The 25,576-nt window shown below is 37.8% G+C and overlaps 1 protein-coding gene across 2 annotated transcripts in view; it reads left to right on the top strand.

Annotated features, from left to right (window-relative positions):
• The window catches only part of LOC150083367 (solute carrier family 12 member 2-like), a 451,471-nt gene that overhangs the window by 173,199 nt on the left and 252,696 nt on the right, over positions 1–25,576 (top strand). For both annotated transcript variants that reach the window (XM_090377993.1, XM_090377992.1), the window contains exons 13-14: positions 2,953–3,108; positions 22,383–22,482. In XM_090377993.1, coding sequence (XP_090234119.1) covers positions 2,953–3,108; positions 22,383–22,482 — 256 coding nt within the window. The remainder of the gene's footprint in view (positions 1–2,952; positions 3,109–22,382; positions 22,483–25,576) is intronic.

Raw genomic sequence — 25,576 nt, 5'->3', positions numbered from 1 at the left:
GGTATATATCAGGCTTAATGTCTGTTTTCAAATGATACAAAGTTTGGTAGGGTGTTTAATGAGAGTAATCAGAGCAAGCTACTGCATCAAGATCCAGGAAAATTAGGTCAATGGGCTGAGAAATGGCAGTTGAAGTTTAACATTGATAAATGTGAGATACTGCATATGGGTAGCATTAAAAGCAAGATTACAACACCAGCCCTGTGGTACTACACTCAGGGAAGTGGAAAATGAAAAAGACCTGGTGGTAACTGTGTAGTCAGATATGAAATTTTCTAAGCAAGACAAGCTGCCAAGACAGCTCATTTGTTTCCCCTTCACCAAATTGGTGAAGGAGAACAAAAGGATGGTCTTATCAAGAAAGGCTTTAGTTTTTCAAATTGCAGTGTCTGAAGACGAGGCACCTGTGATTATAACTGATTGAGGTGTTCAAAGCCTTGAATGGATTCGGTAAGCTAAATGTTGATGTCATTCTTCCTCTTTCTGAAAGAGGGGGTATAAATTCAAGTTGAGGATGGATAGTTGCAGGATAGATATGCAGAAGTTTGCATTCAGTCAGCAGGTGGTTGATTGTTGGATTAAATTTTCATTTATTGTTGATCAAGTGGTTAGTTTGAATAAATTGAAGGAAAAACTAGAGAAATTCTTAGGGGGTATGGATGGGTTAAATGTGTAGGTTTTTTTTTTTTTTTTGGTTGATGCTTTATAAGCTTGGTTTCTTGCATCATTTGCCACTGCTACTTACTGTTTTTACAATATTCACACAAAATCACTGATACAAAATTAGCTAAATTTAAAAATAAGCTAATGAATGTGACTAGGACTATTATACAAGATAATTAAATATGTTAATTTTAAGTCAAAAAAACAGCAAAATTTTCCAAGAAACCTATCCATTTCCAGAGCCCGAAATTCTTTGATTTTACAGTGCTATTACTGCTATAAGAAATGCAAAATTATTTAATGCTTTTTTCGCTTTCCACCTTATTTTAATTAGTAAATAAAGGGAAATTGATAACAGTTTATTCCCCTTAATTATAATAGTAGCATTAGGGTGAATGCATATATCAAACTTCCGTAGCCGAGTGGTCAAGAGCAGGAGTGCAGTAGCACACGCTCTTTGAGTAGACCGGGGTTCAAGCCCCTGACTGCTGAATATGGTCGATCTGCCAACCCGCACTAGACCAGCATGGCAGATTATGGTCCATTTCCCTCAGCATGAATTATTGAGGAGGCTTCCATCCTGCAGTGGGTTGATAATGGCTGCACTTGGCCTTTTTTTTATATATCAAACTTTAAAATATATAATATATGGTATCTCAGAATAAGTTAAGAAATACACATTGCATTACATTTCAATGCATTAATACTTTTAATTTGCTTTTTAATTAAGTAACTTAAATTTTAATTTAATTATTACTTTTTAATTAATATAATACTTTTTTAATTATTTTTATTTAAAAGGAATTGCAAAACATATATTTTATTGTATGGCATTCTAAATGGATACATTTGTGAAATTTAATGAAAATCCATTGTGTATAACCCAAGATATGTGTTTAAAAAAAATTCCATTTCTGTTTTGTTTCCAAAAAAGCCAAATATAAAATTTCATAATATCTGTTTATGAAATTTTATATTTGGTTCTTTTAGAAACATTTTTTTGACTGACATCAAACAAACATACTGAAGATAATAGGCATTTATATACTTGTAAACTCTCCTGAAATGTTATTACACTTTAACTTAGAGATTAGAATTCAATTAGAGAAATTAGGCATTAAATTTTGAGGCTTATTATATTTCAAAGTCTAGAGAAGGTATGTTAAAAATGGACATTATCTACATCAAACATGTGCTTTACAGCTTACAATCAAATGGCAAAAGTGTGCACCAGAATAAGTAATGTTTAGGAGATTTAAGTCAGCAATCTGCGGCTTGAGTTTGTAAATTGTTGCAGAGTTCAAAACATGTACTTCAGATTTTCTTATAGCCACTAGGAAAATATGGCAGGAATTCAATTGCTCTACATGGCCTAATCTGCTTGTCAAGAAGGTACTACAGTTCAATATTAGCCAAAAGGCTAAGAAGCAGTGGTTGATGAACTAATGAACAGCACCACATTCACAGAAAATGCTACCATAAATATTTTATACATATGGTAAACAAAAAGCATTAATGTAATTCTGTCAAGGTAATTTGTGTGCCGACACAATCTAATGTAACATTACAACCTCAAATATTTAATATGTTCATAGCAGAAACTGTGTGACTTTATAAATAAATTTGATAAATTGTGGAATTAGAAAGTCAACTGGCTGCCAAGCTATCTTAAGACCAAAGTGTGTTTACTTACAGAAGTCAAAAAAAAAAGTTTGCTGGCTCCAAACAGAATTCGTGGATAGCAAGTTGTCAACTGAGTTTTCAAAAGAATTAAGTTAAATATTATTTAATTTTGACTTAGATATAATTGTATTTAGAAAACCAATTCATCATGCAATAGATAATTCTTCTTGGAGATCAACTTTTTTGTGCTGGATTGCAATAAACCAGTTTCACCAAAAAAAAAAAACCCTTAGAAATGCTGGTTTTTCGTAGAAATTTTTCAAAAATGAATATGGAAAAACAGGATTACAAATATGCTGATCATCGCTTGTGATATATTAACAAGTTTCCTGTTGCAGTACTCTTGTTACTATAATACAGTAGCCATGATTCTAAACACCCTTTCTCAGTTCGAGTTCTGCATATATAAACAGAATAAATTTTAAACAAATATGGCAATTAACGGAACAGGATTCAGATTTTCACAAAAATTACACAGTATATATTATTTAATTATTTAATATTTAGGCATCACTAGACTAGTTATTTTCTTTGAAAATTGCATTTGACACATTATATTTTACTCCAAATTAAATTAAAATTAACATACTTTTATACTTTATATAGGATTTCGCCCCAGTTTTAAATATTATAACAAGTGGTTGAGTCTTTTAGGATCAATTCTTTGTTTAGTTGTAATGTGCATCATGAATTACATCACAGCATTGATTACCCTAGCGTTGATTCTTGGCCTTTATATCTACATCAACAGAGCGAGCCTTGGTAAGTAGGAAAAAAAAGTCTGTTTGTAGAAACATTTTTCACAACTTGCTACTTTTATTGCTTGTATATTTTAATTGTTAACATTAAAAATATTCTTAATCAGTCTTATAATTTGTGGCCGACTGAGGAAAAAATACCATTATATAGGATATACTGTTATTTTTCTTCGATCTCTTCAAGCTTGAGGACTTGTGACCTCATCCACAATTTTACCCCATTCTAATCTGTTTTCAGCCATTCTTGAGGCTTCTTCTGGAGTCATTACAGTTATTCTATGATCTGATCAGCCCACCTTGTAGGGGGGGGGGTCTCCCTCTTCTTCTTTTTCCTGTTACTCTACCGAACAAAATTGTTTTCTCTAGACCAGTGTTTCCCAAACTTTTTTTAGTCACGGAACACTTTTCATCTCACAATATATTGACAGAACACTTATATATTTACGGAATACTTAAGAAACACAAGTTTAATGGGAGCCAAAGAACTGTTTGTAATATTTTATTACATATGATGCACTGTGCATCAGAAGCATTTTTATTTCCAAAACTCAAAGCTGAAATTCAAATAACTGTCATCATACTTTCGTTTTGGTCTTTTATTAGTTGGTTCCAGTTGTTTCCCTTCAGATTTTTTGTGGAACAAAAGGCTGCGATTGTTCATCCTCACTTTGAAGTGTGACAATATTGTGTTCGTTTTCATCGACCACAGTTGCACTACTTAAAGTACTTTACTTCTCATTTTAAAGTTCCTTTTTTTTTTTTTTTAACCACAAATCCATGGTTATTTATTTTAATATTTCGAAACACTTATAATTATTAAAAGAAAATTTAAACAAGGAAGTGAGTTTAGTTATGATATCAGTTCGCTTCCCCCTCTCCTTCAACCCATGTACTCTAGGCTAAATCGCATACGAATGGCATATTAGATCATTACATTGCTACTTTTTTATGGGCAGGAGCAGCAGTGCGTAGCACACGCTTCTTGATTAGACCGGGGTTCGAGCCCGTGACCACCAAATACGGAGGATGCGGAAAGGTCAGGGAACGACCACCGCATATCCCCAGAGCAATATGGCCTTAGTTGCTAATGCTCCTAAAAAAAAAAAAAAAAAAAACCAAAAACCAAACCAAAGTTACTTTTTCATAGTTGTCATTACCTCTATATATATACTTCTCTATGCAAATGCGTGCCAAAATAAAGTTCCGCGGCCTATTTTGTTATTAGTCTATGCCAGTATATTAATAACCGAAAAAAAATAATGTTAAAAATTATAATGATACAAAAGTGGTGTCTGCTGCAAATATGCAAAATTTATTTATTATTTTTTTTAAAATTATTAATTACGATTTTTCGTGAAACACTTTGTTCACATCTCATGGAACACAGTTTGAGAAACACTGCTCTAGACTGTTCTCTGGTCTTCTACATATGTGTCCAAAATATTGCAGGATTCTTTTATCTATTATTTCTTACCACGTGGTGTTAACTTTGAGTTGGTCCATTATAATCTGATTTGTTCTTTTCTCCATCCAAGACACTCTTAACATCCTTCTCCAACACCACATCTAAAAGGTGTTTACTTTAATTCTGACATCAAGGTTCATAGCACAAGTTTCAGCTCCATAGAGGGCACTTGTGAATATTAAAGTTGTTACCAGTTTAGTCTTGGTGTTTTGTGAGATGTTTCTGTCTTTCCATATTTTTTGGAGGTCAGTCATAGCTCATCTCTCTATGGCTCATCCTCTTGAGGTTTATTTTTGGCATCCTCCTTTGCTGTCAATCATTGCCCCTAGATACACATTCATTATGTCAATGCTGGCTGGGGAATCTACTCTGCAGTTAATTCTGATACATCTTGTCTTATTTCTGTTAATGCTGAGGCCATGAGTGTGGCTTTACCATCTTATTATGGCCCCTCCGTAGCCAGGTGGGCAGGAGCAGCAGTGCGTAGCACTTCTTGATTAGACCGGGGTTCGAGCCCATGACCACCGAATACGGAGGATGTGGAAAGGTCAGGGAATGACTACCGCATATCCCCGGAGCAATATGGCCTTAGTTGCTAATGCTCCTAAAAACCAAAATAACATAACAACTTACCATCTTATCCTATCAAGTAGACTTCATTTCTTGGTCACGTTTACCAATTTAGACTGTGTCATCTGCATATCTCAGATTTTTGATTACGTTCACAATTCGAAACATTCATTGGGCAGCTGAGGATCAATATATTTATGGATCTTATCTTTTAAAATATAAAGTAGAATTTTGCTTGCTTGTGATTTCAAGACAATTGTTCGATAATTTCTGCTACTGACAGCTTCAACAGCAGCTCTAAATTGTAACCAGACATATCAATAACAGAAATAAAAAAGGCCATCCCAACTTATCCCAATACACAAAAAAGGAGATCCAAATGAATGTGGATGTGGGTATCTTTGTAAAGATCTTCACAGTAATCTCTCCATCTCATGAGTATTTTCTTTCCTTCTGTTAGTAAACAGCCATTTTTATCATTTATGTTACTAATTCTTGGGTGGAATTTCTTATTTAGTATTTTTATTTTTGTAAAGAGGTCTTTAGTTTAATTTTATAGTTTTATATTGATGTTCTTCAATCTTTCTGTTTTCTTCAATCTTTAGTTTTATATTGATGTTCTTCAATCTTTCTGCAGATATTCTCAAAAAATTCATTTATATCTTTTTTACACTGATTTTTTTATTAATTTTCTTAGTCCCTTATACTTCCTCCTTTGCTCCTCTTCTCTCAATCCCAATGCTTTTACCATCTTTCTTTCCTTGATTGTGTTCAGTGTATTTCAGGATATCCATGGGCTAACTCTTCTATTCCTTTTACGGATAGTTTTGTCTGCTTTTTCAAGTGAGATCTGTTTTTGTTTATTTCCATAATTCCTCAAATAAATTGCTACTTTTTCAGCGAAGTCCAGATGGTCTGTGACAGCCAAATCCTCTGCTTGCACAAGGATGGTGGGACTGTTAGTAATAAAATCCTGGGTATAACATCCATGCACAAGTACATGGTGGGTGACCACCCAGGTGTGAACCAACGTAAGCAGGGGTCGAGGTGTGCCGCCCACACCACATGGAGGAATGCCGCCCCTCTATGTTACCAGGCAGTACTAGGTGGTAGATGACTCATCAACTGGTGCAATACCACCACTTTGCTTATTGGAAGCTTGAAGTGGTGGAACCCATGTTTAGTCTCTAGAGCTAAGTTCTGGTCAACCCTTCCCTATCTCTTCCATCATGCATTATGATTGATGACTTTTGAGGTTATGGTGAACATCGTGGCGAGATCCAATATTCATTACATTTCGAGGGTACAGCTCTAAAACGGTGTTCACAGGCCGGCCACTAGTTAGTACACCGGACCGAACCTATTGGTAACTCTCTAGGAGGCTTCCGGATCAGCTAGTGTATAATCTTGCTACCTCTACTCTGCGAGATAGTGACTGGAGGGAGTCCGAGTAGTGTGTATGCGGGGAGCATTGTCGAGGCCACGTTATGTCAAGGATCTGGGTATATTTTTACCATGTGTACGCCATATCCAAAAATTTCATTACTTCATACAGCATGTCCCACCTACTTTTCTTACTATTGAATACACCATGAATTGTCAAACTAATAGAGCAAGCTTATCTGCAAAAAGATCTAAACCTCCCGAGCACTTCCTAATTCATTTTACAAATATATGTGGTCTCAATTTTAATCTTAACGATGTCCATTTCCACTTGCAGTCTGCCAAACCCCATGTATTTTTTCTGACAGAATCTCAGTTATCAGTTAATTCAACTACTGCTCATCTCAGATGCCTAAATTATTCGCTGTATGATTCCTTTCGCCTCAAAGGTGGTACTTGTGCATATGTCCGTTCTGATATTCCCTGTCAGAGACTTGGCAATTTGGAATCTACTCTCTTTGATCTTCTCTGGCTTAAAATCTCTCTACCTCATTGTGTAAAATTCATCTGTTGTCTCTACCGTTAGCATTAGCATTAGTAGAGGCATTGATGCAAGAAAGCAAGCTTATGCAGCATTAGCCAAAAAATAAAAAAAAAATAATAAAATAAAATAAATAAATAAAAAATAAATAAATAAATAAATAAAAAATAACCACTTCTACTTCACCCCTCTGTTCCTTCGAAATACCTGTCCAGCTGAGCCTTAAACTTATTTAGGCTATCAACTTCCACGACAAGGGATGGAAGTCTATTCCACCAACCACCCACCCGCTGGCTAAAGGCAAATTTCCTCACGTCTATCCTACATCTGTCTTTTCTCAATTTGAATTTATGCCCTCTCAGGTGATTATTCTGAGCAAGAGGAAGAATCCCATCAGCATTGAGCATGCTCAAACCATTCAAAGCTTTATACACCTCTATCAGATCACCTCGCCGGTTGAGGGCTGATGACCCTCCTATGTGTGTGTCCTGTGGCACAATTTTAACTGTGAGACACATTTTAATTGATTGTCCAGATTTTGGTAATATCCGTTTTACCGCTTTTAATCATCTGACTGAGCCGTATACACTCAGTCAGATTTTATCTGACAATGACCATGTGTCTGCTGTTTTTACCTTTTTAAAGTCAATAAACATTTTTGATCTTATATAAAATTTACATGTTTCTTTTATACATCTTGACATAGTGACCTAACTATGTAGGTCACTGAAAGTTTAAAAATTTTTTATATACGACTTGGTCTTGGTGCATTATAGCCTCCGTAGCTAATGCGCCAATAAAAACAAAACAAAACAAAACAAAAAAACCTCGCCGGTGCCTAGTCTCCAGACACTAATTTTCAAAACTTAAGCCTTTCTTCGTAAGAGCACCCCTTTGTTCCATTCACCAATCTTGTTGCCCTTCTCTGTACTCGTTCCAGCATCTCTATATCGTTCTTGAAATGAGGCATCCAGACCTGTATACAGTACTCTAGGTGTGGTCTGACCATTGCCTTATACAAGGGAATAATCACCTCCTTATCCCTGCTAGAAAAATTCTTATATATCATTGACAATACACCATGAGCTACTCTTGCAGCCCGTCTGCACTGCTCAGAAAACTTCATATCTTCCTGCACAACCACCCCCAGGTCCCTTTCATTCTCTACCACTGTCAGTGTAGTACCACAGAGTTGATACGTTGCTCTGGGGTTGCTGTTTCCCATATGTAGTACTTTACATTTGTCAATGTTAAACTTCATTTGCCACCTCTCAGCCCATCTGCTCAACCTTTCCAGATCCCGTTGCAGTAGCATAGTGTCAGTAGTGTCCTTGACAACCCTGCCAACCTTCATATCGTCTGCAAACTTGGACATTAAGCTTGATATACCATCATCAATATCATTTATAAATACAGAAAACAATAATGGACCCAATACTGAACCCTGAGGGACTCCACTAATAACATTAGTCCACGATGAGCAGTGTCCATTGATTACCACTCTCTGTCTTCTCCCCCTCAACCACCCCTTTATCCATAGCAGCAATTTGCCTCCAATGCCACACTGCTCCAATTTGTGCAGCAGTCTTCCATGTGCAACAGTATCAAAAGCCTTTCTAAGATCCAAGTATATAATATCAAAGTTATTCCCTGCATCCAGTTCTTTTGTGACTGCATCATAGTATCCAATCAAATTGGTCAGGCAAGACTTCCCCTTAACAAAACCATGCTGTGTCTGAGCTATGACTGAAGTCTTGTCTAGATGATCCTGCAGTGCTTCTTTAACCAGTGCCTCCCTTAATTTTCCAGGAAGAGAAGTTAAACTAACAGGTCTATAATTATTTGTGTCGCCCTTTGATCCTCCTTTGTGAATTGGGGTCACATTTGCACATCTCCAGTCCATGGGTACTTCCCCTAAGTCCAAGGAAGTTCTCATAATTATGGCTAAGGGTTTGCTTACTTCCTTTGCTGCCTCCTTTAATATAACTGGATAGATCCCATCCACCCCAGGTGCCTTTCTTGTATTTATCTTCAACAATTTCTCCTCCACTTTACTCTCAGTTATTACAAGATTCTCTAGCTTACTGCCAGAGTTGAATACACCTCTGGCATTCCCCTCGCTGCATAACTCCTCATGTGTGAATGTCGATGCAAAATATTCATTCAGTTTGTTAGCTACCTGAGCAGGATCATCAACAGTTGACCCATCGATATCAAGTGGACCAATCTGATTCATCCCCTTCCTTCTAGAGTTTACATAAGTAAAGAACTCTTTGCTGTTTTTCTTTGCATCCCTTGCCAAAGATTTCTCATAACCTGCCTTCGCCTGCCTAACCTCCTTTGTAACTTGGTTACAGATCAACTTGTATCTATCATAGGCTTCTGTGTCACGTGTTAATTTGTATGTATCCCATGCATTTTTCTTCTCTGCCATATGTCTCATTAGTTCGTCTGACATCCACTTAGGCCTAAACCTTGAACAATATTTCTTAGTTGGTATGTAAAGCCTAGTAGCTTCCAAGATAAGTTCTTTGAATGCTTCCCATTTTGAATTTGCTGTTGGAAAATTAGTGGAGTTCTCCCAACTCCACTAATCACTTGGAACGCTTTGACTTCCTCTCTTTGCAACTTGACTTTCTCCAGTCCAACTTTCCTAACAGTGAGGTAATTTTCCTTGGTGATTTATGTTCACAACTCCAGCTGGCTTCCATTTTCTAGTCACACAGACATAGCTGGTCGAGATGCTGAGGCTTTTGCAATTACTGATGATCTTGCACAGATTGTTCATTTACCTACAAGAATACCGGACAATCCTAATCATACAGCCAACACGCTTGATCTTTTTCTCACAAACGACCCTTCTAAGTACACAGTCAAAGTGAGAGGTCATTTAGGCACTTCAGATCACAACTTGGTAATTGTCTCTTCTCCAATGGAGCCTTTATCTCATGGCTATTCCCAACCTCGCGTTGTTTGGCCTTACAAGAATGCAAAATGGGATGACCTGCAAGATTTCTTTTCTTCTGTTCCTTGGTCGGATTACTGTTTCAAAATTTCTGATGTCAACATTTGCTCAGATCGTGTCAGTGAAATTATTCTTGCAGAAATGGAATCCTTTATCCCACACTCCACTTTAAAATCTCGTCCTTTATCTAAACCTTGATTTTCCAATAAATGTGCTAAGGCTGTTCAAGAGAAGAATGTTGCATATCGTAATTGGCTTGTTTCTAATTCTTCAGTTTCATTTTCTGCATACACCAAAGCTTGCAACAATTGTAAAGCAGTTATTAATCAGTCCAAACTAGAGTTTAAACAGGCTAAGAGTAGAAAACTTGCTTCTTGCCCTAATGGTAGCCGAGCATTCTGGTCCATTGCCAAAGCTATTGGCCGCAACTTTTGCCCATCTCTGCTCCCACCTCTCACCAAACCAGATGGTTCTGTCACTTCAGCCAAGGATAAAGCTGATCTGCTAGCATCCCATTTTTCTTTCAACTCATATATTAATGATCTTGGTAAAACACCTCCCACCATTCCCAACACGCTCCATTCAATGCCTCCTGTGGTCTTCCGTCAAAAGGATGTCAGAAGGATTTTGATGAATCTTGATGCTAAGAAAGCTCCAGGTCCCGATGGTATTTCTCCACTTGTTCTCAAAACCTGTGCTCCTGAACTTACTCCTATTCTTTGCCACCTTTTTTCACTTTCTTATTCCAAAGGTGTTTTTCCTTCTGCTTGGAAATTTGCCAGTTCCTAAAAAGGGTGACAAATCCCTCCCATCCAATTATCGTCCCATTGCAATTACTTCTACTCTTTCTAAAGTAATGGAGAAATCAATTAACTGCCAACGCTTAAGCTACCTAGAAACCTTCCATCTGATCAAAGATCGCCAGTATGGATTCCGTCAGTGTCGATCCACTGGTGATGTTCTGGCTTATGTTACCCATTTATGGGCTAATTAAATGGAAAGGTTCGGTGAAACAGAAGTAGTTGCTCTTGACATCTCAAAGGCTTTTGATCGTGTTTGGCATAAAGGTCTTCTAAACAAGCTTCCATCTTATGGTTTGCCAACTGTTTTTAGTAATTGGTTATCCAGTTTTCTCTCTGATCGCTCACTGAGGGTGATTGTAGATGGCGCTCTGTCTTCTAACTTCTCCACTAATGCTGGTGTCCCCCAAGGTTCAGTTCTTTTTCCCACTCTTTTCCTCTTGTATATTAATGACTTCTTCCATTGACTGGAAATCCTATCCATAGTTTTGCCGTTGATAGGACATTGCATTCCACTTTCCATTTTGAGAAACCTTGCCCTGTTCAATCAGCTTCAACTTCTCGAAAATCTGCTACCAATTCCTTAAATGCCGATCTTCAGGTAATTCTCCAGTGGGGCAAAGACAACTTAGTTGATTTCAACCCTTCTAAAACTCAGTCTTGTCTTATATCTCGCTAAAAGGATTCTTCTGCTCCTACGCTTATCTTTAGTGACACCTCGATTTCTAGGCAAAATGATATATCTTTTTTGGGGATTACCCTGACTTCTAATCTCTCTCGGCACAAGCACATTACAAATATTGCTTCCCCTGCATCTAAAAAACTTGGTTTTCTCTTTCGCTCTCGGCGTTACTTCTCTTCCAACAGCTGCTCACTCTGTATAAATTGCAAATTCCCCCTGCCATGGAATATTGTTCCTACATCTGGGGTGGTGCCCCCAAAACCTCTCTCAGGCTTCTTGATTCCATTCAAAAGAGGGCAGTTAGGTTAATTAATGAGTCATCTCTAACAGAGTCTCTCCACTCGCTGTCTCATAGACGTACTGTTTCTGCTGCATGCCTCTTCTACAGATACTTTCATGGGCACTGTTCTTCTGAATTGGCTTCTATAATTCCCACTCTCTCTCTCTCTCTCTCTCTCTCTCTTTAAAAACAGTCCGAACACGTGCCGCCACCAGCCAACATCCATTTACTGTCCAACTTCAAACTCACGGGAACCAACCTTTCATCTTCCTCGTTTATTCATTCAGTTGGCGTTTTCTGGAACAACCTTCCTTCATGCTTATTTCCTGAAAATTACAGTCTACAGAAGTTCAAGTCCAATGTCAACAAATATCTTCTTTTGTCTTCTCAACCTCCAACCCAAGCATGGTACTAAGTACTATAGGTTCTAATACCTCTCGTGTTTAGGGTTTACAAAAAAAAAAAAAAAAAGCTAATGTAGCATCAGCCAAAAAAAAAAAAAACACCACTCACCTTGCTGTCTATCCCCTCTATTAATATGTCTAATTTTTCCTTAAATTTTATTCAAACTAAACTACCCACTTCTTTAACTCCTAAGACGGCGGTTTTTTCCAACAATCAATTACACTCTGGCTGAAAGCAAATTTTCACACATCTATTCTGCAGCAACCTTTATCAGTTTATGTCCCCTTGTGTGTGTTGTGCAAGGAAGTTAGAATACCATTATCATTAAGTTTACTCTATCCATTTAAAGCCTTAAACACTTCATTCAGGTTTTCTTGTAAGTGCTTAGTTTCCATGTACTGTGATTTGTATAACTGAAGTCTGGTACGAGTATCCCTTTTATGTTCTTGACTAATCTGGCTGCTCTTTTCTGCACTCATTCCAAGAGGTCAACATTGTTCCTAAAATGAGGCTATCAGGTCTGTATGCAGTACTCAAGTTGTAACCTTACTATTGCCTTATACAATGGAATTATCACCTCCTTGTCCCTGTTGACAAAGTTCCTGTGTATCATTTACAGAACCCCTGGCGCCTCCGTAGCCAGGTGGGAAGGAGCAGCAGTGCGTAGCACACGCTTCTTGATTAGACCGGGGTTCAAACCCGTCACCACCAAATACGGAGGATGCGGAAAGGTCAGGGAATGACCACCGCATATTCCCGGAGCAATATGGCCTTAGTTGCTAATGCTCCTAAAAAAAAACCCAAAAAAAAAAAATAACAGAACCCCTTGAGCTGTTATAGTAGTCTCTTTCATTCCCCACCACTTTGAGTGTGGTACCACCTAATATATATGTTAATCTGGGATTACTGCTGACCATATGCAGTATCTTGCATTTAACTTTAAATATCAATTGCCACTTCTCGGTCTATCTGCTTAATTTTTCTAGGTTTTGCTGCAGTAGATGTAATTTCTCAAGGTCTCTGCAAAACTAGACAATAAGCGTATTATGCCTTCATCAATATCATTAATAAATATTGTAAACAGTAAAGGATTCAGCACTGAACCTCAAGGTACTCCAATAATAACATTAGTCCAAGAAGAGCAGTGCCTATTTATAATCACCCTCTGTCTTATTCTACACGCCCCATCCTTTATTCATAACAGTAAACTGCCACATTACTCCCATTTTTTACAGCAGTCTTTTGTGTGGAACAATGGCTAATGCTTTACTGAAATCTAAATACATGATGTCAAAATTATTATTTGAATCCAGTTTCTTTGTTACTGTGTTATAGTAACTAATCAGAATGGTAGGATAGGATCCCTACCCCACCCATGCTGTGATTTTTGTATAATTCCATTCCTGTTAAGATGATTCTGCAGTACTTCATTAACCATTGACTCCATTCTTTTCCCTGGAACAGAAATAAAGCTTACAGGTCTATAATTGATTACATTGCCCTTTGATCCCCTTTGTGAATGAAAGACACATTTGTACATATCCAGTCTGTAGGATCCTCCTCTGAATCCAAGGATGCTCTCATAATTATGGCCAAGTGTTTGTTTACCTCTTTTGTTTCTGTTTCTTTAAAATAACTGGATCGGACCCAGGTGACATATTTACTTTTAGCTTCAGCAATTTTCTCTTCCACTTTCTTCTTAATTATAACAAAATAATTTATCTCCTAGTTATAACTTGATGTATTTCTGGTGTTTCCATCCCTAAAAGCTTCTTCATGCATGAATGTAATTGCAAAATACTTGTTTTGTTTGTGAGCAACTTGAAGAGGATCATCATTAGTTATAGTCATATCTAGTGGGCCAAAGTTCATCATCCCTTTTCTTCTAGTGCTAACATAAGAGGCGCCTCCATAGCCAGGTGGGCAGGAGCGGCAGTGCGTAGCACACGCTTCTTGATTAGACCGGGGTTCGAGCCCGTGGCCACCAATTACGGAGGATGCGGAAAGGTCAGGGAATGACCACCGCATATTCTCGGAGCAATATGGCCTTAGTTGCTAATGCTCCTAAAAACCAAATAACAAACAAAAATAACAAGCTAACATAAGCAGAGAATTCTTTTCTACTTTTCTTTCTATTCTTAGATAAGGACTTCTCATAAACTGCATTAGCTTGCCTAGCCCCCTTAGTGATCGCAGACAAGTTTGTACTTGCTTTATCTCTTTCTAATTTATAATGATCCCATTTAGTTTTCTTGTCTGTCATGAATCTTTTCATTTCATCTGACATCCATTTAGGTCTAAACTTTGAACACTATCTTTTAGTTAGTATAAGTATTAGCCATATAGCAAAGAAGCCACAGGCTTTTGCTGCACCACCCAAAAAAAAAAAAAACATAGATAAGAAAAAATATAAGTTATGCATTTCCAAAAGTACATAGATTCAGTTAATCTTTGAATGCTTCTGTCAGCCTCAACTACCCATGGAAGCAACTTTTTCCAGTAATCAACTACTTGCTGGCTAAAAAAAAACCTACATCTAATCTAAACCTCTTCTCCTGTAATTTGAATTCATGGCCCCCACTTCTGGAATTATTTATAACAGTAAAAATTCCATGCCTCCCAACAGTGGTCTAAGAACCATTCCTTGATGTGGGCGTCACTTCTGACGTTACACCAATCTGAAGAATATCCATTAATCGCAACCCCCATGTAATCCATCTTAGAATCTTTCCAGTAATTCAAACATGTTCCAGCTTATACAATAGCTTCTCATGATGGACTGAGTCAAATGCCTTGCTAAAGTTCAAATAAATTATGCTGAAATTGTTCCCTATGTCTGGTTCATGAGTAACTGTGTCAACTTAGCTTACTAGGTTAGTTAAAAATGATTTTCCCTTAGCAAAACCATGTTTTTTGTCCTTCAGAATGCCATTTCTATCTAAACATCCTTGGATTGCACTCTTGATCATTGCTTCTATTTTCCCTACCACCAATGTTAGACTAATGGGTTTGTAGTTACTGACTTCACCATTAGGACCACCTTTATGTATTGGAAATATGTTGGTACTTCTCCAGTCCAAAGGAATCTCTCCCAAATCCAACAATTCCCTCATAATTAATTTCAATGGTTCAATACACTCTGTCCACTTCCCTCAAAATTACTGGATATATGCAATCAGCTCCTGGACTTTACTTACCTTTAGGCCCGAAAGATTTTCTAATAAAGAATCTCCTGTAATTCCGGAATCACTAATTTCTTTTGGTTTAGCCTTGCTTCCACAGCTTCTCCTCAACATAGAGGGTCTATCGTCAGTAAAGACTGATTCAAAGTACCTATATTCCATTCATTTGCATCATCAGCTAAGTTATTTAAGACTTACCCACACCCAATACACAAGCATCCGATCTGAATTGTTTTCTTCTTCTTCTTTATATTCACATACAAGAAAAACTCCTTGCTCCCATTCTTTGCTCTCTTAGCCAATACTTTCTCATATGCAGATTTGGTCTCCCCCTAACCTTATGTATGATACTTTTACAGATCAACTTGTACCTGTTGTAAGCTTCAGTGTTTTTCATCACTTACTTTCCCATGCTATCTTTTTCTGCTCCATAATCATCCATCTTGACATCCTCCTTGTGCTATATTTTCTTGATGGTATACGGTCACCCTCAAGTTGTGCAGTTTTTTATTGCTCTGTTTCGCTATTGTGTGGTCAGGTATTTACTACCAAAATTTTAGATTGCACAACAAGTTTCACTACCTGCGCAATTGTTGTTTACGAAGCTTCAAAAATAAGAATGAAGAGCAGATTTTGAAAATTTACTTATGTTTTTTACATGATTGAAGATTTCATTAAAAATAATGACCCCCACCACCCCTTCTACCTTTCCTAAATACAGTATACATGCCATAGTGTGACTCATCATCCCCAATTTTTGGGCGACATCACATTTTTGTTAGCCCTATTATGTCAGCATTAGTTGTTCTAATGTTCTAACCAGGAGTTTGAATTCACCCATTTTATTGATAACACTCCTGACATTACTGCAGACACAGTTAAGACTAAGTATTCTTCTATAGTTTACTATCCTGACATACTATTTGAAGTTATTTAGGCTTGTTTCCCTAGCTTTATCTTCCCACTCATTTAAAATGTTGCCACCCTCAGAACATCTTGGGAACATCAGCTGTTGCAGTAACAAACAAGAATTCTTGAGATGTGTGCAAGAATTATTTGACCCATATCATCAGATAAACATGGATCTATATTACCCTTCTCTCCCCTAATTAGCAGTTCCTGGAACCTTTAAGGTATTCTCAATGATACTGGCAAAACTCCTTGCACCACCTTTGTTCAAATGAACACCATTGCTACAAAAGAGATTTCTTCTAGAATTTGCAGACATACATATTCTGACCTAACTTGCGGCACTTTCAGCAGGGTACAATATTTATCCAACAAATCATCAGGTCATGTTCATTTAGTATCATTAGTCTCCACATGAATGATAATGCTCTCTTCCCCCACTTTAAAATCTGGCGGTCTGTTGGGAACATTATCAATTTTAAAGCAAAAATCACAGTAGCCATGAATGCCTACATACCATTAAAAAATATTGCAGGAAGAGGATGCAGAAATGGATGAATGGAAATCTGGCCAGTCAAATAGAGCAGAAACAGATTGCATCGGACAGTTACAGAGTGAGGAAAAGTACTGAAGCCTACAACAGCTACAAGTTGATATGTAATGGCACCACAGATAAAGTTAGAGAGGCCAAGGCTGTGTATAAGGAAGCACTGACTAAGAGAGCAGAGAACAGGGACAAGGAACTTTTCATGTATGTGAATACAAGGAAGAAAAGAAGCAAATCAGATCGGACCCTTGTGCAAAGCCTTAGACAACCCAGTTGATGTTGCAGATGAATTGAAAAAGGACTTTGCATCTATCTTTACTGAAGAAAGACCCTTCATCTATGCAAGTGAGGCTGAGTCATATTAAATTATAGAAGACTAATAATTAGGAAAACTTTTGAGCATAAACGCAAACAAGGCTACTGGATTTGATGGCATATACCCAGTAATTTTAAGGGAGGCTACCAGGAAGTGTTCAGAACATTGAAGTGGTTCAGAACACTTTGAACATGTTTCAACTTGGGAGAGATTCCTTTTGCACTTCTCCAATTCCTTTCAATTGGAGAAGTGTCAATGTATCACCAATGCATAAAGGCTAAGAGTGGAGTTCATAACTACAAACCAATTAGCCGGACTTCACTGGTAGCAAATATCTGAGAAAAAATGGTTAAGAGTGCAATTCAGGGACATTTAGATAGAAATGCCATTTTGAAAGACACACAACATAGGCGCCTCTGTAGCCAGGTGGGAAGGAGCAGCAGTGCGTAGCACACGCTTCTTGATTAGACCGGGGTTCGAGCCCATCACCACCAAATACGGAGGATGCGGAAAGGTCAGGGAATGACCACCGCATATCCCGGAGCAATATGGCCTTAGTTGCTAAGTTTGGGAGCATTAGTTGCTAATGCTTCCAAACACACAACATGGTTTTTTGTTAAGGGAAAATCATGATTACTAACTTAATAGGCTATTTGACAGTTACTCATGAGCTGGATTTAGGGAACAATTTTGATATAATTTATTTGGATTTTAGCAAACCATTTGACTCAGTCCCTCCTGAGAGGTTATTGTATAAGCTGGAACATGTTAAGATTACTGGAAAGATTCTAAGATGGATTGCTGGGTGGTCGAAGGGCAGAAGGCAGAGGGTTGTGATTAATGGATATTCTTCAGATTGATGTAAAGTCAGCAGTGGGGACCCAACGATCTGTTCTTGGACCACTGTTGTTTCTGATTTTCTTAAACGAAATTGACGATGCAATAGAAGGCTTGACATCAAAATTTGCAGATGACTTAAAGATTAGTAGAGTAGTTAATGATCAAGACCAGCAGTGCTCCTTCAGGTTGCTGCTGCTGCTATTTGGTTTTTAGGAGTATTAGCAACTAAGGCCATATTGCTCCGGGGATACGTGGTGGTCATTCCCTGACCTTTCCGCATCCTCCGTATTTGGTGGGCACGGGCTCAAACCCCGGTCTAATCAAGAAGCCTGTGCTATGCACTGCTGCCCCTGCCCACCTGGCTACGGAGGCGCTTCTCCTTCAGGACGACGTGAACAGACTTCAAAGATGGTCGTAGAAGCTGCATGTTTTAATGTTGCTAAATGCAAAGTCTTACACTTGTGGGATAGCAACCCAAAAATAAATTATACACTTGGTTGAATTAAAAACAATAGAGAAAGAAATGAATCTGGGTGTTATAATACAGGCAGATATGAAGTTTTCTGAGCAGTGTAAACAGGCAGCCAGAAAGCCCATGGTGTCCTATTGATTATTTATTGAACGTTATTGTGTAGAGATATTGAGATTATAATCCCACTGTATAAGGCAATTGTAAGGCCACATTTGGAATGCCATGTTCAAGTATGGAGACCTCATCTGAAAAAAGATATTGAGCTTCTTGAAAGGGTTTAAAAATGGGAAACTCGCTGGCAAGATCAGAAAAGGGTAGCCATACAAGGAAAGATTCCGATTATGTGGGCTACAAAGCCTGGCAACCAGGCACCTCAGAGGTGACATGGTTGAGGTTTATAAGGCTCTGAGAGGGATTAGTAAAATCAATAAAAGTGAAATTATCACTGTTCTAAAGAATTTCATAGCCAGTGATCATAAATTCAAATTATAGGGGAGGAGGTTTAGACTAGATTATAGGAAGTGTTCTTTTAGCCAGCAAATCATTGATTGCTTGATAGATTGCTTTCACAGGTAGTTAAGGCTGACAGTTTGAATAAATTCAAAGGTCAATTGGATAGTTACCTATATGAGGAGGGAAGCAAATAATTTGTATTTTCTTATCTACTCAATGGTTTTTTTTTTCCAACAAATGCAGCAAAAGCCTGTGACTTCCTTGCACTATATTACTGTTACTATTACTGTTACTATATAATTGCTCCCAGAAAACATACCCTGGTTCTGGTCCACCTATTTTTATTGCAAAAAATATTGCCCATTTCCAAGACAGTAAAATCTCCGAATAAATCTAAATCACTTAACTATTCTGTTCTGAGATCCGAATCGGCGATGGGTGCATCACCTGGCAGTTCACTCAATAATTGAGTCCCTGATGAGCTCATAGTTACGTTTGTTTCCATACTAAGCACCATTTTCTTCAGTAACTCAAATTACTAGTAATTCACCAAGTTTAGTTGGTATAAACAGCTTAATAACTTCAAGATCACTTTCCTGAATGTCTTCCATTTAGAATTTGCAGTTGATCCCACTGAAGGAAATTAAGAAGTGTCTGATATCACTGGAGTCACTTTTATAAAAGCAAAATACCTTTCCCCTACCCCTGATAGTAGTTACATCTTTCAGTATGTAACTACTATCAGTATGTACATTATGGAAAATTGGCATATTTTGGTAAAACATAACTCCCTCTATATTTAATAGATGTGACATGATGCGAAACTATTATGGTTATTTTCAAAATCTATGCATAAAAATTAGTTAAAAACAGCATTTAAGTCCTTGGAGGTAAAAATCTTGTTGGCTAGTGTTATTAAATATAAAACAAAGTTACCTAACTTCTGTAGTGACTACTCTCTGATAAAAAAAGGTTTATATTTATATTACAATGAAACCAAAAATAGAAAGACAAAGCAGAAGGAATAAATAATAACACATGTTATAATCTAACAGCATGTTTCATGTAACTATCTTGTGTAAACAATTAAAGGCCTAAATGGATATCAGATGAACTAATGAGACACATGGCAGAGAAGAAAAATGCATGGTATGCATATAAATCATCAAGTGACACAGAAGCCTATGGTAGATATAAGCCAGTGTGTAATCAAGTAACAAAGGAGATTAGGCAGGCGAAGGCAGTTTATGAGAAATCATTGGCAAAGGATGCAAAGAAAAACATTGAAGACTACTTATGTAAACTCTAGAAGGAAGGGGATGAATCAGATTGGTCCACTTGATATCTATGGTTCATCTGTTGAGGACAATGCTCAGATAGCTGACAAAATGAATGAGTATTTTGCATCTACATTCACACATGAGGAGTTATTCAGGGAGAGGAATGCCAGAAGTTTATCAAACTCTGGCAGCGAGCTAAATGATTTTGTAATAACTGAGAGAAAAGTGGAGGAGAAATTGTTGAAGTTAAACATAATAAATGCACCTGGGGTGGATGGGATTTATCCAGTTATATTAAAGGGGGGGGGGCAGCAAAGGAAGTAAGCAAACCCTTAGCCATAATTATGAGAGCTTCCTTGAACTTAGGGGAGGTCCCCATGGACTGTAGATATGCAAATGTGAACCCAATTCACAAAGAGAGATCAAAGAGTGATACAAGTAATTACAGACCTGTTAGTTTAACTTCTGTTCCAGGAAAATTAATGGAGGCACTAATTAAAGAAGCACCACAGGATCATCTAGACAAGACTGCATTTAGAGTTCAGACACAGCATGGGTTTGTTAAGGGGAAATCTTGTCTCACCAATTTGATTGGATACTACAATGAGGTCACAAAGGAACTAGTTGCAAAAAATAATTCTGATATCTTATAATTGGATTTCAGGAAATCTTTTGATACTGTTACACATGGGGAAACTACTGTACAAGTTGGAGCAGTATGGCATTAATAGAAAGTTGCTGTTGCGGATAAATGGATGGTTGAGTGGGAGAAGACAGTGAGTGGTAATCAATGGACACTGCTGTTGTTTGTTTTTTGGTTTTTAGGAGCATTAGCAACTAAGGCCATATTGCTCCGGGATATGCGGCGGTCATTCCCTGACCTTTCCGCATTTTTCGTATTTGGTGGTGATGGGCTCGAACCCCGGTGTAATCAAGAAGCGTGTGCTATGCACTGCTGCTCCTTCCCACATGGCTACAGAGGCACCAATGGACACTGCTCTTCCTGGACTAATGTTATTAGAGGTGTCTCCCCAGGGGTCCATGTTGAGCCCATTGTTGTTTTCTGTATTTATCTATGATATTGATGAAGTTAAAGCATGAGTATATCATGCTTAATGTCCAAGTTTGCAGACGATATGGAAGTTGGCAGGGTTGTTAATGATACTAATGACAGTACACTACTGCAACAGGATCTAGAAAAGTTGTGCAGATGGGCAGAGAGGTGGCTGAAATTTAACATTGACAAACGTAAAGTACTGCTTATGGATAGCAGTAACACCAGAGTAATTTATCAACAGGGTGGCTGAGAATGAAAAGGACCTTGAGGTAATTATGCAGTCAGATATGAAGTTTTCTGAGTTGTGCAGCCAGTCTGTAAGAATAGCTCATGTCTTGTCAATGATATTCAGGAGTTTTTCTAGCAGAGATAAGGAGGTGATTATCCCCATGTTTTTAGGAAGGATGTAGAGCTGATTGAACAAGTACAGAGAAGGGCAAAGAGATTAGTGAATGGAACAAAGGGTTGCTCTTACAAAGAAAGACTTAAGTTCTGCAAATTAGGCACCTGTGGATAATCTGATTGAGGTATGGCCTTGAATGGTTTGAGCATGCTCAGTGCTGATGGGATTCTTCCTCTTGCCCAGCTTAGTTGCCTGAGGGGACATAAATTCAAATTGAGGAAAGACAGATGTAGAACAGATGTGCAGAAATTTGCCTTTAGCCAGCAGGTGGTTGATTGCTGGAACAAACTTCCATCTGTAGTTGTATAAGTTGACAGCTTAAATAAATTCAAGGCAGAACTAGACAAGCATTTGGAGTTAATGGATGGGTGAAATGGGAAGAGTTTTTTTTTTTTTTTTTTTTTGGCTGATGCTGTATAAGCTTGCTTCCTTCTGTCATATGCCTCTACTAATGCTAATAACTTGCAACTTTCAAAACTCTCTAAAATAAGAGTGGCTGTATATTTAGGAAGGTAGAGAGAGTGGAACAGCTACTAATCTTTAACTGGAAATTTACATGCAGTAGATATTTCACTGAGAAGTGTCAGACTAGTGACAAATTAGTCACTACCATTGTAAAGTTAAGAATTATTAATTTAATTTGTATAATACTATATTTGTACAACTACTCTTAATATGAATTTCTTTTGTTCTTTGCAGTAAATATTTTGTTTAAACACTCTTTTCAGAAATCAACTGGGGATCTTCTACTCAAGGATACACATATAGGAGTGCTCTTCTATCTATATTTAAACTAAATGCAGTTGAAGAACATGTAAAAAATTACCGGTATTGCCACTAAGTTGTATAGATGTTATTATTTTATAATAGCATAAATATAAACAATTTATGCAATTGGTTGGCTACAAAAAATTATTAGATATTGTAAATGTAAAATTTAATTTAGCCAATTTTAAGGCTATTCTTGTGTTCTTAGTTAATAGAAATGTTAATCTAGGCTACTTGTGAGGTCTGATGTTTAAATGAGGTGAGTAATTTTGACTTTAAAATATTTTCAACAGCACATCTATTATTATTATTTGTAGTAGCCATATGGTGCATGGAAGCCTGAGGCTTATGCTGCACCAGCCAAAAAAGATTCCCATGTTACCCTGAGAGAGAGAGAGAGAGAGAGAGAGAGAGAGAGAGAGAGAGAGAGAGAGAGAGAGAGAGAGAGAGAGGTCCTTTTCATTCTCTACTACTGTCAGTGTAGTACCACAGAGTTGATACGTTGCTCTGGGGTGGCTGTTTCCTATATGTAGTACTTTACATTTGTCAATGTTAAACTTCATTTGCCACCTCTCAGCCCATCTGCTCAACCTTTCCAGATCCTGTTGCAGCAGCATAGCTTCTGTAGTGTCCTTAACAACCCTGCTAACCTTTGTATCATCTGCAAACTTGGACATTAAGCTTGATATACCGTCATCAATATTATTTATAAATACAGAAAATAATAATGGACCCAACACTGAACCCTGAGGGACTTCACTAATAACATTAGTCCACAATGAGCAGTGCCCATTGATTACCACTTCTCCCCCCTCAACCATCCCTTTATCCATAGCAGCAATTTGCCTCCAATGCCACACTGCTCCAATTTGTGCAGCAGTCTTCCATGTGCAACAGTATCAAAAGCCTTTCTAAGATCCAAGTATATAATATCAAAGTTATTCCCTGCATCCAGTTCTTTTGTGACTGCATCATAGTATCCCATCACATTGGTCAGGCAAGACTTCCCCTTAACAAAACCATGCTGTGTCCGAGCTATAACTGAAGTCTTGTCTAGATGATCCTGCAGTGCTTCTTTAACCAGTGCCTCCATTAATTTTCCTGGACAGAAGTTAAACTCACAGGTCTATAATTACTTGTGTCAGCCTTTGATCCTCCTTTGTGAATTGTGGTCACATTTGCACATCTCTAGTCTATGGGTATCTCCCCTGAGTCCAAGGAAGCTCTCATAATTATGGCTAAGGGTTTGCTTACTTCCTTTGCTGCCTCCTTTATTATTCTTCTGTTTGTTTCCAGTCATTTGTCATTGTTACAGCTAATGCCTATACAAGATTAAGTATGTGAATCCACTTTTTTCAATTATTGCTACTTGAATCATTATATCCCTTTCTGTGGCATAATAATTCATCATTACTTTTGTTTTAGCCATATTCATCTTTAGTCTGAAATACTTACCAACTCTGCATAACTGAGTAAGGTTTTCCTCTAAGTGTTTGGGATTTTGGCTTATGATCACAATGCCATCTGCAGATCTTAAATGGTTTAGGTACTCTGCATTTACATTGACTCCTTTCTGCGACCAGTCCAATTTTCTGAAAGCTTCCTCAAGTGCAGCAGTAAACAACTTCGGAGATATTGTGTTTCCATGTCGAACTCCTTTCTGAATTTTAAATTTGTTACTCTCTTTGTCTAGTCTAATAAAGGAAGTAGTGTTCTCATATATTTTCTTCAAAATCATTATTTATGGGGTTTCTATGCCTTGTCCTTCCAGTGCCCGAAACTTCTTTTATTTTTTTTCTTTCCCAAAACTGTATGGAGTCAAATCCTTTTCATAATTCACAAATGCCAGGCATAATGGTTGTTTTATATTCATTTTTTCTCTCCATTAGCTGTGATATTACGTGAAGGTGATCCATAGTTAAGAATTCTGTCCTAAAGCCAGCTTGCTGTTTCAGCTGATTCTCATCAAGTATTCTTTCTAATCTGTTAGCGATGACCCTCGTGAACAATTTGTAGATGTGGGACAACAAGCTAATTGGTATATAATTTCCAATTTTTGATTTGTCTCCTTTCTTATGCAGCAAAATTGTTGTGGAAGTTGATAGCCTTAAATAAATTTAAGGGTCTGAACTAGACAAACATTTGGAGTGACTGGATGGGTGAAATGGGAAGGGGATTTTTTTTTTTTTTTTTTTTGGCTGATGCTATGTATGCTTGCATCATATGCTTGTCCCATGTTGGCTCGGCACATTGTCATCTTGGAAGACACCATAGTCATTCGGGAAAAAGTGTAACATAGCAGGGTGTACACAGTCAGCAAGCAGTTGACGATAGCGGAGACCACTGATACGTTGTTCCACATGCACCAGGGGTCCAAGTTCTTCCTGCTAGTGAAACATACCCCACACCATACAACCACCTCCACTGGCCTGCACTTTTGATACCATGCATGACGGATCAAGAGCCTCATGTTGTTGATGCCAAATCAATACAAGACCATCCATGGTGTGGAGTAAATAACGTGACTCATCTGACCAGCACACCTTCTTCCAGTCTTCTAATGTCCAACTTGCATGCTCTTTGCACTAGGTGAGTCTTTTACCCTGATGAACCTTCTTTAGGAGAGGATGCCGTAGGGGTCGCTGCTGGTATAGCCCATACGTGAGAGCGTGCAACCCATGGTTAAGCCAGATATTGTTCCAGGTTGGCTGATGTTGTATTGGGTAGTTGATCTTCAACACAATTTGCCTGTTCACCTGTATGAGTTGTCAGACCGGATGCACACCTCTAACATCAACCTTCGCTGACTTTTGCAGTTTTGCCGTCAAGTCGTTGTTTGACCATTTTGACCCCAGTCCTGGTAGACTTTAACTACGGTGGCTCTTGAACACCCCACCAGTTCAGCTGTTTGGGAAATCGAGGCACCAGCTCGTTGAGCACCCACAATCTGTCCTTTATCAAAGTCCAATAAATCTTTCGTTTTACCCATCTTGCTCAGAATTTTACTACCTACTGAAACACTGAGCTACGTAGGTCGACTAGTCTAATTAGTTCTAATGAACTAATGAGACTCGTAACAGGGAAGAAAAATGCATGGGATGCATATAAATTATCAAGCGACTCAGAAGCCTACAGCAGATATAAGCTAGTCTGT

This window comes from Mastigoproctus giganteus, chromosome 7, assembly GCF_048544385.1.
Source record: "Mastigoproctus giganteus isolate SK-2022 chromosome 7, ASM4854438v1, whole genome shotgun sequence".
NCBI classification, from domain to species: Eukaryota; Metazoa; Arthropoda; class Arachnida; order Uropygi; family Thelyphonidae; genus Mastigoproctus; species Mastigoproctus giganteus.
This window is presented reverse-complemented; position numbering and strand designations above follow the sequence as displayed.